This window comes from Perca fluviatilis, chromosome 17, assembly GCF_010015445.1.
Source record: "Perca fluviatilis chromosome 17, GENO_Pfluv_1.0, whole genome shotgun sequence".
NCBI lineage: Eukaryota > Metazoa > Chordata > Actinopteri > Perciformes > Percidae > Perca > Perca fluviatilis.
In genome coordinates this window covers 320,603-334,276 of record NC_053128.1, presented here as the reverse complement: position 1 = coordinate 334,276, position 13,674 = coordinate 320,603, and the positions used below count along the sequence as shown (strand labels likewise).

At 41.8% G+C, this 13,674-nt stretch overlaps 1 protein-coding gene across 3 annotated transcripts in view; it reads left to right on the top strand.

The window, feature by feature from the left end:
* mapkap1 (MAPK associated protein 1) overlaps window positions 1–13,674 on the top strand; it is a 39,882-nt gene that overhangs the window by 8,101 nt on the left and 18,107 nt on the right. For all 3 annotated transcript variants that reach the window (XM_039780464.1, XM_039780465.1, XM_039780466.1), the window contains exons 4-7: window positions 437–585; window positions 2,424–2,596; window positions 7,924–8,100; window positions 9,949–10,058. In XM_039780464.1, the coding sequence (XP_039636398.1) occupies window positions 437–585; window positions 2,424–2,596; window positions 7,924–8,100; window positions 9,949–10,058 (609 nt within the window). The remainder of the gene's footprint in view (window positions 1–436; window positions 586–2,423; window positions 2,597–7,923; window positions 8,101–9,948; window positions 10,059–13,674) is intronic.

Below are 13,674 nucleotides of genomic sequence, written 5' to 3'. Positions count from 1 at the left end.
TGTTCTGAATACAAGCGCTGAAATCTGAAGGTACACATTATATTCTATGACAAACCGTACATACAATATTATATAAAACATCTCAAACCTAAAATTGGACCACTACATCAGTACCTAATTCCAGTGGTTCCCAACCTTTTGTTGTGTATAACTGGATCATTTGAAGTCTAAAATCAGCCTTTGGTTAGACTGCTGATAACTGGTGAACACATGCACCTGGTGAAGGACGTGTTACTTGTATGCCTTCATGTAGACTTGTGTAATAAAATATGCTAAATAAGTTTTCTCATAATTCACAAGATTTAAACAGTTTTTCCATCCAGACTTGAATTTCTTCCATTTATCTGGCTGTGTTCCTGCAGTAAGGAGAAATTAAGCACTGTTGCCAATGTGTGTACCTAACCAAGTGTTTATTGTTCTTATGTGTTGTGTCCAGCGGAGGATCTGGGGTCCCTGTTTGAAAAACGGGACTTTAAAGACAGGCCGCGGACAACCGGTAGCAAATCCACACTGTCCCTGCGGCTGGAGCAGTGTCCCCAGCAGCTCAACAACCCCTTCAATGAATACTCCAAATTTGATGGCAAGGTGAGTTACTCCACATTTTTGGTCCTCTTTATTTGTGTTTTCCAGTATCTTCTTCAAAAGAAACTAATTTAAAAATAAGTGTATTATTCTGTAGCAAAGAGAACATTTTGTAGAGAAGGAAAAATGGGCAGGTTGGTAATTTTTGCTTTTGTATTTTTCCTCTATTTGATTTGAATGAATCCAGTACAGAAAACCTTTCCAGTGCATAATCACAGGAGTTTAGATTTAGGAAAGCAAAAACACCTATTGTGATTTAAAGATTAGTACATTTCAATCAACCTCTATTCATAGGCTTACACCATACATTTTGACAGTGAAGGCAATTTCCGTCAATTTCTTACCATCCAGATACATGTGATCTTAATAATGATGATTAAAAAATAATAAAATGAAAACAGGATAAATAATAAATAGGTTGTGTGTATGTTGTGCTAACGTATCGTTTACACACACACACACACACACACACACACACACACACACACACACACACACACACACACACACACACACACACACACACAGAGATAGCCTTTATTGTCATTCAACTGTACATATGAATGACACCACGTCTACACACGACTTTGAGCAGCTCCCACTTCTACCCTGCCCTATGCCTGCTGAGAATTGGTTCCTGTGTGTCCTTTCATGCCTATCTCTAGGGCTGCACGATTATGCCCAAAATGGTAATCACGATTATTTTGATCAATATTGAGATCACAATTAATTATCATGATTATTAAATAAATAAATAAATAAAAACAATGAAGAAAATGTAGCTAAACTTCAACAGGACACTATTTTCCATTTTCCATTGTGTAAATATATTTTAGGAAGCAAAATATAAACATGCATTGTACCTGCATAATGGATGTTATAAAACGTGTATATAAAACTCAAAATATACAATCAATAAAAAAAACAAATATTCCATAACACAATGTAACCAAATGAGAACATTTCAAGGCAGAACTATGCAGAAAAGACTAGTTTACAGGTTTTTGGAAGCTGGTTCTCTATTTCCCCTCTGCATTTTCTGTACATCGCAAGTAGTGCCACCTTGGAAAAATAATTGTGCGAGGGGATCACGTTCGATGGATGCCTGAGTTGATGTTGTGGAATGATAAGTCTTTGCAACAAATTTCTTGGCCATCATACATTCATCGTATTGATCTTTGTGGTGTTTTTTTTTAAGTGGTTAAAGAGGTTTGTTGTGTTGCTTTGTGGCGCCAACACAACTTTACGGCACTCTTTGGATATGACCTGTTCTTGTTTTGTGTCACTTGTCTTGAACCCAAAATGCTTCCACACGATGGATGACTATCCAATTTTCGGGACAAGCCCCTCGGCCTCGCCCTCTGCTACATTTTTTTGTTTTCTTTGTTAAGATAGTTTATAGCCTTATGACTGACTGCTATCTATTGTGGAATTTTCCTCATGTTACTCTGTCCTCTGTGACTGTCTACATCTAGAAACTATGCTGCGTGGTGCAGGGAACAACTCTGATTGGCTCATGGAAGCACGTGATCAGACAGTGGTTTACGGAGCGCTAGATTGGCTTTTCTACGCACGGAATGACGCATTTTTAATATCGCACGATCACGTGAATTTGATCGTGGGAAGCCAAAATCGTGATTAAAATTTGATTAATTGTGCAGCCCTACCTATCTCACTGACCAACCAGAGCAGTGCAGCAGACAACCTCTCCTTATTATTAACTGTTTCAGTATGTGAGGAAGCTCCCCTTACTACTAATAAGGTTTTAGCGTAGAGTATGCTGTCCCTGTTCATTCCTTTGCTCTCTGTAATCAGGTTTTTTCTCTCTCCTCGCCTTTCAGGGCCACATTGGCACAACAGCTACAAAAAAGATTGACGTCTACCTCTCGATGCAGATGGCTCAGGAGAAACTCCATCCCATGACAGTGGTGACCATTGCCAACGCCCGTGTGCACGACCTCATCGGCCTCATCTGTTGGCAGTACACAAGCGAGGGGCGAGAACCCAAACTCAAGTGAGTACAAATGCCTTTTAAAGAGCCCTTATTATCCTCCTTTTCAGCATATATTAGCGCATATTTGTGCTCTTGGTGTCTCCTAGAATAGGTTTATATGCTTTGATGTAAAAAAAAAAACATTATGTTTCTCATACTGCCCATTGCTGCAGCACCTCCACCTGAAACATTAGGCTCATTGGAGATGAGCCTGGCCTGCGCAGAATCGATCACCGGCGATTGCCGCCCAATGCCTGCTGGGTAGATCTGTGTCCGCCTTGATCCCGCCTCGCTCTGACGTTATGCACACGTGGGCAACGACAACTCACGAGATCAAGGCGGCCACAGGCGTTTCCCAGGGCATGATGGGAGCTCTTGGCCTGCCTTCCTGAAAAGCCCAGTCTGCTGTGATTGGTTAGCTGGCCCACTCTGTTGTGATTGGTCAACCAAATTTTAACAAAGCCAGGTGGGCTGTGCTTGCTCAGGCAGCACCTATGGGCAGCACATATTCAGAGGCTTGCAAAAGTATTCATACCCCTTGAACTTTTCCAACTTTTCATGTATTTTATTGGGATTTTTTGTGATAGACCAACACAAAGCGGCGCATAATTGTGATGTGGAAAGAAAATGATACATGATTTTCAAATTCAAAACTGTGGCATGCAAAAGTATTCAGCCCCCCTGAGTCAATACTTTGTAGAACCACCTTTCTACAGGTCTTTTGGGGTATGTGTCTACCAGCTTTGCACATCTAGAGACTGAAATTTTTTGCCCATTCTTCTTTGCAAAATGGCTCAAACTCAGTCTGATCGGATGGAAAGCTTCTGTGAACAGCAATTTTCAAGTGTTGCCAGAGAACATGAATATGCTTTGATCTAAACCATTCCATTGTAGCTCTGGCTGTATGTTTAGGGTCGTTGTCCTGCTGGAAGGTGAACCTCTGCCCCAGTCTCAAGTCTTTTGCAGACTCTAACAGGTTTTCTTCTAAGATTGCCCTGTATTTGGCTCCATCCATCTTCCCATCAACTCTGACCAGCTTCCCTGTCCCTGCTGAAGAAAAGCATCCCCACAGCATGATTCTGCCACCACCATGTTTCGCAGTGGGGATGGTGTGTTCAGGGTGATGTGGTAGTTTTCCGCCACACATAGTTTTGCATTTTGGCCAAAAATTTCAATTTTGGTCTCATCTGACCAGAGCACCTTGCTCCACGTTTTTGCACGTTTGCGGTGTCCCCCACATGGCTTGTGGCAAACTGCAAACGGGACTTCTTATTCAATTCAATTTTATTCATAGTATCAAATCATAACAAGAGTTATCTCAAGACCCTTTACAGATAGGGTAGGTCTAGACCACACTCTATCATTTACAAAGACCCAACAATTCCAGTAATTCCACCAAGAGCAAGCATTTAGTGCGACAGTGGTGAGGAAAAACTCCCTTTTAGGAAGAAACTTGGGACAGACCCAGGCTCTTGGTAGGCGGTGTCTGACTGTGCCGGTTGGGGGTGTGATGAACAGTGGCAATAATAGTCACAATAAAGATAATGGAACAGTGACTAGAAATAGTCATGGTAGTTCATGGCATAGCAGGGCACTGCAGGGCGTTACAGGACGTAGCATGGCACAGCAGGATGCAGCAGGACACTGCAGGGCACCACCGAGCATAGCAGGGAGTGTAGCAGGACCACGGCGACAGCTGCAACCATGATTTTGGTGCCACCCTAATCCAAGGAAACATGCTGGGTGAAAATGAATCGACAATGAAGAGAGCAGGTGGGCCGGGTTAGGCGGACGCTGCAACTCCTCACTCCCTAACTATAAGCTTTATCAAAGAGGAGAGATTTAAGTTTACTCTTAAATGTGGTGACGGTGTCTTTCCCCCAACCCAGACTGGGAGCTGGTTCCACAGGAGAGGAGCCTGATAGCTGAACGCTCTGGCTCCCATTCTACTTTTAGAGACTCTAGGAACCACAAGTAGCTCTGAGTTCTGGGAGCGCAGTGCTCTAGTGGGGCAATAAGGTACTAAGAGCTCTTCTAGATATGATGGTGCTTGACCATTTAGAGCTTTGTAGGTCAGGAGAAGGATTTTAAATTCAATCCTGGATTTTACAGGAAGCCAATGCAGAGACGCTTATACAGGAGAAATATGATCTGTTTTATTAGTTCTTGTCAGAACACGTGCTGGGGCATTCTGGATCAGCTGGGGAGTCTTAAGGGACTTATTTGAGCAACCTGATAGTAAGGAATTACAGTAGCCCAGCCTGGAAGGAATGAATGCATGGACTAGTTTTTCAGCATCGTTTTGAGACAGGATGTCCCTAATTTTGGCAATGTTACGAAGGTGAAAAAAGGCTGTTCTTGAGGTTTGTTTTAAGTGGGCGTTAAAGGATATATCCTGTTCAAAAATAACTCCTCGATTTCTGACAGTAGTACTTGAGGCCATGGCAATACCATCCAGGTTAATTATATCTTTGGATAATGAGGTTCGGAGGTGTTTAGGGCCCAGCACAATAACTAAAAAATAAAAAGTTAAGTTAGCTAAAAGAAAGTTTAGCTAACTGACGTCTGGCTTGATTGACAAGTATAATTGGGTGTCGTCCGCATAACAATGAAAGTTAATTGAGTGTTTCCTAATAATATTGCCTAGAGGAAGCATATATAAGGAGAATAGAATGGGTCCAAGCACTGAGCCTTGTGGAACGCCATGGCTAACTTTAGCGTACCTGGAGGATTTATTGTTAACATTAACAAGTTGAGATCAATCAGAGAAATAGGAATAGTGCGATTCCTTCTCTGATCAGTGCTCTCCTTGCCCGGCCTGTCAGTTTAGGTGGACGGCCATGTCTTGGTAGGTTTGCAGTTGTGCCATACTCTTTACATTTTCGGATGATGGATTGAACAGTGCTCCGTGAGATGTTCAAAGCTTGGGATATTTTTTTATAACCTAACCCTGCTTTAAACTTCTCCACAACTTTATCCCTCACCTGTCTGGTATGTTCCTTGGGCTTCATGGTGCTGTTTTTTCACTAAAGTTGACTCTAACAAACCTCTGAGGCCTTCACAGAAAAGCTGTATTTATACTGAGATTAGATTGTTTATCGGTGTTTTAAGCCCCCAACGTCTCCTTCCAGGCAGCGCTGCCTGGAAGGCACTAGGATTAGGCAATGGTTATGGTTAGGGTTTGGTGCCTTGAAATCAACGGTCGCAGCGCTGCCTGAAAGGAGACGTTGGGAGCTTAAAACACCATTGAGCGATTAGATTACACACTGCTGGACTCTATTTATTAATTAGGTGACTTCTGAAGGCAGTTTGTTGCACTGGATTTTATTTAGGGCTATCAGAGTAAAGGGGGCTGAATACTTTTGCACGCCACACTTTTCAGTTTTTTATTTGTAAAAAATTTTGAAAACCATGTATCATTTTCCTTCCACATCAGAATTATGCGCCACTTTGTATTGGTCTATCACATAAAATCCCAATAAATACATTTACATTTGTGGTTGTAACGTGACAAAATGTGGAAAAGTTCAAGAAAAAGTGCTTTATACATCTATTACAAACAAAAAAATATATACCGTATTTTCCGGACTATAAGTCGCTCCGGAGTATAAGTCGCATCAGTCAAAAAAATGCGTCATGAAGAGGAAAAAAACATATATAAGTTGCACCGGACTATAAGTTGCATTTATTTAGAATAAATAAATCCATCTGTCAACTACACAATAGCACACAGAACAACAGGCTGAATACGGTAGGTGTCCGGTATGTTAACGTAACACATTAAAGTGATGGTTCGGAGTAATTTACCCTAGGGTCCTTTGCACCATGACCTCGAGCCAAACACCCCCCCAGAAGCTTTTTTCACCTGGGTCTAACACTGGGCGAGTTAGCGTAGAGTAGCGTTAGCCGCTGAGTAGCTTAGCGCGGGGCTAATGGACCCACGTTTGTATCTCTTAAATGACCCCACTAATAATGCCCGAAATGATACCAAAGGTCTACACTAGTATATATAGGTTATGCTCTCATAAACGATGGATTGGAAAGTTTGTAAGTACACCAGAAGTTTATGAACACTTGCCTGCTCTCTTCTGCTCTCTGTTGCTGTTGCTGCTGCTACTGCTGCTGCTACCTGCAGTTAGACGAGTGCTTAGGGCCGTCTATAAATTACTACACCGAAAAGAGATACAACAAAAATATGTATTAATTTAATGATTAAATAAGGTAATGTCTCCAAACTTACCTCAATTATTACTTGTCTCCTGCTAGTTATATTACAGCACTTACTTTAAAAAATAAGTTAAATTAAAAAATATTTTGGTTGCATCTCTTTTCGGTGTTGTAATTTGTAGACGGCCCTAAGCACTCGTCTTACAGCAGCAACAACAACAGCAGAGAGCAGAAGCCAGCAGGCAAGTGTTATTTACATAAACTTCTGGTGTACTTACAAACTTTCCAATCCATCGTTTTATGAGTGCATAACCTATATATACTAGTGTAGACGTTTGGTATCATTTCGGGCATTATTAGTGGGGTCATTTAAGAGATACAAACGTGGGTCCATTAGCCCCGCGCTAAGCTATTCAGCGGCTAACGCTACTCTACGCTAACTCGCCCAATGTTAGACCCAGGTGAAAAAAGCTTCTGGGGGGGTGTTTGGCTCGAGGTCATGGTGCAAAGGACCCTAGGGTGAATTACTCCGAACCATCACTTTAACAGTTATTGAACTATATGATAGCACAGAACAACTAGCTACCAGGGCGTGGAGCATGGATGGATTAAAAGGCTTGGAGACGTAACTGCACTGTTGACGAGCCCCTCCCGAGTTGTTCCTCCAGCTCTGGCCGTCTTGCTCTCAGCCTGCGATTAGCCGATTAGCTTTCTTTGTTTTCTTCATTGCAGTAAGAGTCACCTTTTCGCTAGTCCCTCACAAGTTTCTCCCTCATTTCAAACTTTCTTTCAGCTGCTTGATTACCGTTTTCGGGCTGCATATTTTACTACCTGCAGTTTGTAATCTCTTTTCTTTCTCAATTGTCTTTAGCAGCAGCATTCTAGTTGTCACAAGCCTAGAGCGCCCTCTCGCGGCTGTAGACGGTAATGTTTTCAGTATGAATTAACATTTAAAAACATGTTCAATTATATATATTTTGATATATAAGTCGCACCTGACTATAAGTCGCAGGACCAGCCAAAGTAGGAAAAAAAGTGCGACTTATAGTCCGGAAAATACGGTACACACTAAAAATAAAACATAATAGGGGCCCTTTAACACCATTATAACAGAATGTAAACTTGTGTGTACCACTCTTCTCCTGTCTCTCTCTACACTGCTGTGTCCCGTGTGTCCGCAGTGAGAATGTCAACGCTTACTGCCTCCACATCGCTGAGGATGACGGCGAGGTGGACACGGACTTCCCTCCGCTGGACTCCAACGAGCCAATCCACAAGTTCGGTTTCAGCACTCTGGCCTTGGTGGAGAAATACTCCTCCCCTGGCCTCGCCTCCAGACAGTCGCTGTTTGTCAGAATGTAAGTAAGAATTAAGGAACATGTTTGTGCGTGTAACCATCAGTTGGGGTAAAACATTGCGATGTGTATGTTAGGGCTGCTCGATTATGGAAAAAATAATAATCACGATTATTTTGGTCAATATTGAAATCACGATTATTTAACACGATTACTCATTAACCTTTGGATATAATGGATAGTGTCCAGGGTATAATCTGTTAGTGTCCTTTATCTCACAGAAAGAGTCTTTGGATCAGAATAAATTCTGTTTTACTACTGTGAGTCGGTTCGGCTTTACAGATATCACACATAACGTTACACAGCTAATGAACAATTCCAGATACATAACACAATGTGCATCTCACATCACATGTTCACTCACTATGACCACTACTAGCCTACTGTCATTACTAAACATTGTGCCAAAAATAATGTCGCCCTCAGTGGGCTTATTTACTAAGGAAAAAACCAGCACATAGGCGGTACCTTAGAGTAACGTTACGTGAAACAGGTGATGTAACGTCCCTGCTCATTTACATACAGTTGAACAACAAAACTAAATGCTGAGGGAACATTACTATGTTTTTTTCATGTTGTTTTTGAGCAGTATGCCTATGCACCGCCACTAAGCTGGAAAAAGTTTTAAACAGTAAGTGAATACAGCGTGTCGGGGGAATACAAAGTTTACTACAGCGGGGAGGCGGAGGCAGCGCAGGGTTAGCTAACGTTAACTGTTCCCAGCAACCAAGTTGGTTTTGCCTTATTTGCTCACCAAACACTGCTGTGGCTGCCCTCCTGCTGCCCTCCATCTTTATTCGCGCTGAGTTTTTAAATTCCAGCGGATGATATGCACATGACTTGCCTCCCTGACTGTATAGGCTGAAAGAGTTTATGACTTCGGGAGGGGCGAATGTGCGCATGCGCGCGTCATTCAGAACACAAGACAAAATAAGAGTGTTCTTGCAAAACAGAACATGGCAAAATAATCTTTTTTTCTCGATTATACTATTTTGGTGATCGTTGGGAGCCAAAATCGATATTGAAATTGAAATTCAATTAATTGCACAGCCCTAGTGTATGTCATATTAATGTTGTCATATTAATGTTTTCCACGACTGTGGTTACATTCAGCATGCTGCACACCATCTGCACTGCTGTGTATGTTGTGTTTGTGACACTCACCAGGATATTCTAAATATTCTGTGGTGTTTCATCACAAATTATTAATATTTGCTATCAGGAAGTTGAGTAATTGTTTCATATTGACTAATAATGCACGCTATGTTTGTTTGTAACATGCAGCATCATTGGCTGGTGTATCAAACCTAAATACTATTTTAGTGCCTATAGCTTTCATAGATGGTATATTAGTAACTAGAGACTGTTTCCTTCATTTCCCACTGAATTAAACAACAACCTGTAGCCTTTCAGGCTTTTACAAAACGCTTTAGCATCATTTGTTCATGACCTGGTCATCATTAAATGATAAAAGTACACTCTGTGTAGGAGCACACTTTCATACACATCAAGGATGATCAGAACAGCTTATTTCTGGCGCCGTTCTTGTGCGAACTATGAAATAGCCACTGCTTATGACAACATTTCACACACGCCTAATAGGATAAAAACCTATGTTTACATTGCTATAGATAGATACACACACATACACACACACACACACACACACACACACACACACACACACACACACACACATATACACGTGTTGATTCAATCAGAACTGAAGAAGCCATTAAGAAGAACAGCCAGTTGTCTTCAGTGGTAGTGGAGTGATGTTTGCTACATTTTTGTCTGTCCGCATGATTCATATAAATCTACAGAGTCCTTTTCTGCTTGTTTCCATTTTAGAAATGCTGCTCGTGGTTTCTCTTTAATCCCTGTGGACAGTCTGAAGGTAACCATGAAGGAAATTCTCCAGAAAGCACTCAAGAAGAGGAAAGGCTCACAGAAAGGCTCAGGTAATGACACCTGCATCATTTACCCCCCTCTCCCTTTAATGTAATACACACAGATTATTTAGTACGTCTGGATATGTCTCTGGTTTGTTTGGTTGTCTCTCATCCAGCACATTGGTACTCTATATACAGTTTATATCAATATAAACTGAAGATTATTTGAGTTTGAATTGAGACTGATCAGTCTGTGAGACATAAAACTTAGGTAGCGTTTGCCATCCAAATACAGGTACTGTCTACATATTGTTGTCTATAGGGAAGTCTAGCTGTTATCCTTTTCCTTTTTCTAAAGCAGTAACAATATATTAAAGATGGGGATGATCTCATGCATGCACGCATGTTTACGTACCACTTTTAGAGCCATTATATTGAAATACATTAATTTCCCGGTGACATACCCTAACCCCTAACCACTGAGCCAAAAATCAGACTTTACCCAAATGGGGACATGCCTTTTGTCCCCAAATAACTGTTCTTTAGTCTGAAATGTGTACCAGAAGGTAAGTTATGAACGCGCATGCATGCACACACACACACACACACACACACACACACACACACACACACACACACACACACACACACACACACACACACACACACACTCTTCCATTTAGATTTCCATTTAGATGAGTATTGATCATTTCCCGTATTTACCCTTCCTCACACACACACATAGTCTTTTCTAGCAGGACGGTCTGCGGTCATGCTGCAGTGCTCAGTGCTGCTGTTCTGGCTTTTCTCTGGCTACAACACTTAGTCGTTGATATGATACTTTTGTTAAACGGGTGATAGAATGCAAAACCGATTTTACCCTGTCATAGTTGAATAACGACAGTTTGGTGTGTAAATAGGACATACATAGAAGCTCAAAATCCCATTGACACCCCTTTACTATGAAAATCTCATATTTTGAAACTGCCGCTGAAAACGGGCGAATCTGAACAAAGCTGGATGTTGACGTCAACCTCCCAAGACCTGTACCTTTGTCACGCCCATGGGTGTATTAAGAGAACAGTCACGCCCCAACATTTACATAGACTACACAACTGACCTGAGATCAGGTAGTCTTCTGAATCTAGGTCACGCAGATCTCTGCTATTCCATTACAAAATTAACTTCTGAAACTTTTTTTATGCGAGAAATCAACTATGTAAAGCTCAAATATGGGCCGTTTTACGAAAATGGATGGCTAATTGCAAATTTTGTCCGACTGCGTGTCGGAGTTAAGCGGCCGATGCTGCCTGGGTTGCTACATCGCCGCCCTGCCTGTCCTCCGTCACAGACCACGGCCTGCTGTGAGCTAGATTGAGCTCGGCCGGCGGCCCGGTGCTCAATACCCGCGCAAACTCACCCTTTTCTCCAGGACCTGCAGCTTGCTGTTCTCCCTCCCGTCTTCCTGCTACCGGCCGGCCGGTGAGTGACTGAGAGCGCGGTCAGCGAGCTTGTTATGCCCGCAATCTCTTACCGCAGCCCGCAGGTTCCAGTTAATCTTCTAATGGATATAAGACCTGCCAACCTGTACGCATTTTGCGTAGTAGATACGCATTTTGACATCAAAATACGGTGATAAGATTTGTCACTTTAAACTATGAGAAAATCAGGTGACTGCTTTGAGTTCACTCGTTGACGTGCAGTAGGCGTCTCAGTAACTCTTGATGGTAGTAGGCAGGATAAAACAGCGTAGCAGCCACAAGCATGCTGGAAAAAAAAAACTAAAACTACCCGTCGGGTCCCTTCCTCTAATGTCAAGCGGGGATATCGGCTACTGATAGTAAAACGAAAGCATCAAATGCAAGTGTTATTCATTCCTCTCTCATTCCCGTTTAGTTTGGTTGGTTTTCCCAAGAGAGGATGGTGCTTGCAAAGGTAAACGGATTTGATGTAGAACGGTGAAATTAATTAATTTACGTAGCCTACCTGTCAACTTTGGAGAATATTATTTATTTATATTAGCTATTATTAATAAAGCCCTGCATTTATAAAGTTTTGGATTTCGTTACAAAGGTCTTATATTGTTTTGCCTTTCCTATGATTAAGTTCATACCGTAACAAAATTAACTGTTACTAATGTAGGCTGGACGCACCGGAGGACCGAGACACAAAGTAAACATTCTCTCTGACCGGTACCGGGGGGGTTAGCAGTTAAACTGAGCGGAGGATGTGCGGAATGTGTCGGTGTCTGTCGGACTTTGGCTGGCCGTTCGGTGCCTTCAGACAAAGCTCAAGCTAACAGGCTAACGGCTTATTAGCTAGCCAAACACCGAGCGGTAACATCTGCAAAGATTGGCTCTGTGAGCGCATCAATCTGCTCGGTGTGCGTAACAAACAGAGCGAGCAGCCGCCGGACTCTAACATCTGTTGATCCATGCAGGACTTCACTGTGAGCGGACTGTTTAGAGACCATGTGACCGGCAGGTAACGTTAAAGGTTCGCTGCTACTGTAGAAGAGCTGCAAGGAAACGCTGAACTGAGCTGTGTGTTTTCAGTGTTAAACACTGCTATAGGTATTCATGCACGACTGTTGGTGATTTCCAGAGGTGGAAGACTTACTCACATCATGTATCGCAGTAAAAGTAGAAAAAACAGTGTTGTAGAGTTACAAATTACTTGTCAGTTACAAGTCCTGCATTCAACATCTTCCCTATGTAATAGTACAAAAGTATTATCAAAATATACTTAAAGTACCAAAAGTAAAAGTGCTCATTATGCAGTGTAATATATTTTATTTTATTGGATTATATTATGATCCAATTAATTGTATTAAAGGTCCCATGGCATGAAAATTTCACTTTATGAGGTTTTTTAACATTAATATATGTTCCCCCAGCCTGCCTTTGGTCCCCAATTGGCTTGAAATGGTGATGGGTGTAAACCGAGCCCTGAGTATCCTACTCTGCCTTTGAGAAAATGAAAGCTCAGATGAGCCGTTCTGGAATCTTGCTTGTTATGAGGTCATAACAAGCAAAGTTACAGCAGTTGGGTGGATGCCCAATTTTACCAGCGACTTAAATTTTTTACCAGCCACTTTTTCCGGAATTCAAATTTATAAAAGAAAGTGCACTATTATACTTTTAATTGCTTTATTAAATTACTTATTATTAAAACATATTTTATTAATATAAATGTATTTATTATGTGTCAGTAGCTTGTTGATCTTTACATTGTTAGTTAATTTCCTATCCTGGCCTGAGACACACATTCATACGGTTTGATAAAGGACTTATTGGACTTAAACTTATCGTTGATCTTACAATAACAAGTGTAGCTGTCCTCAATTTAGGTCATCCTGTACGTCTCATCTCCGGTTTTTCCTGCATTGTGTGTGTGTGTGTGTGTGTGTGTGTGTGTGTGTGTGTGTGTGTGTGTGTGTGTGTGTGTGTGTGTGTGTGTGTGTGTGTGTGTGTGTGTGTGTGTGTGTGTGTGTGTGTGTGTGTGTCGTCAGTCGCGGGGTAGAACTGAGCAGCAGAGAGCCGACAGGATTAAAACGGCAGCAGCTCCTAAACATCGTTACATTGACGTTAAAATGTATACAGGTTGGCAGGACGGTCTGAAATGTTTTGCATGGTCTTTCACTGTACGTTTGTCAATGCGCCACTTGTTCGAGAAGTACCTTCTC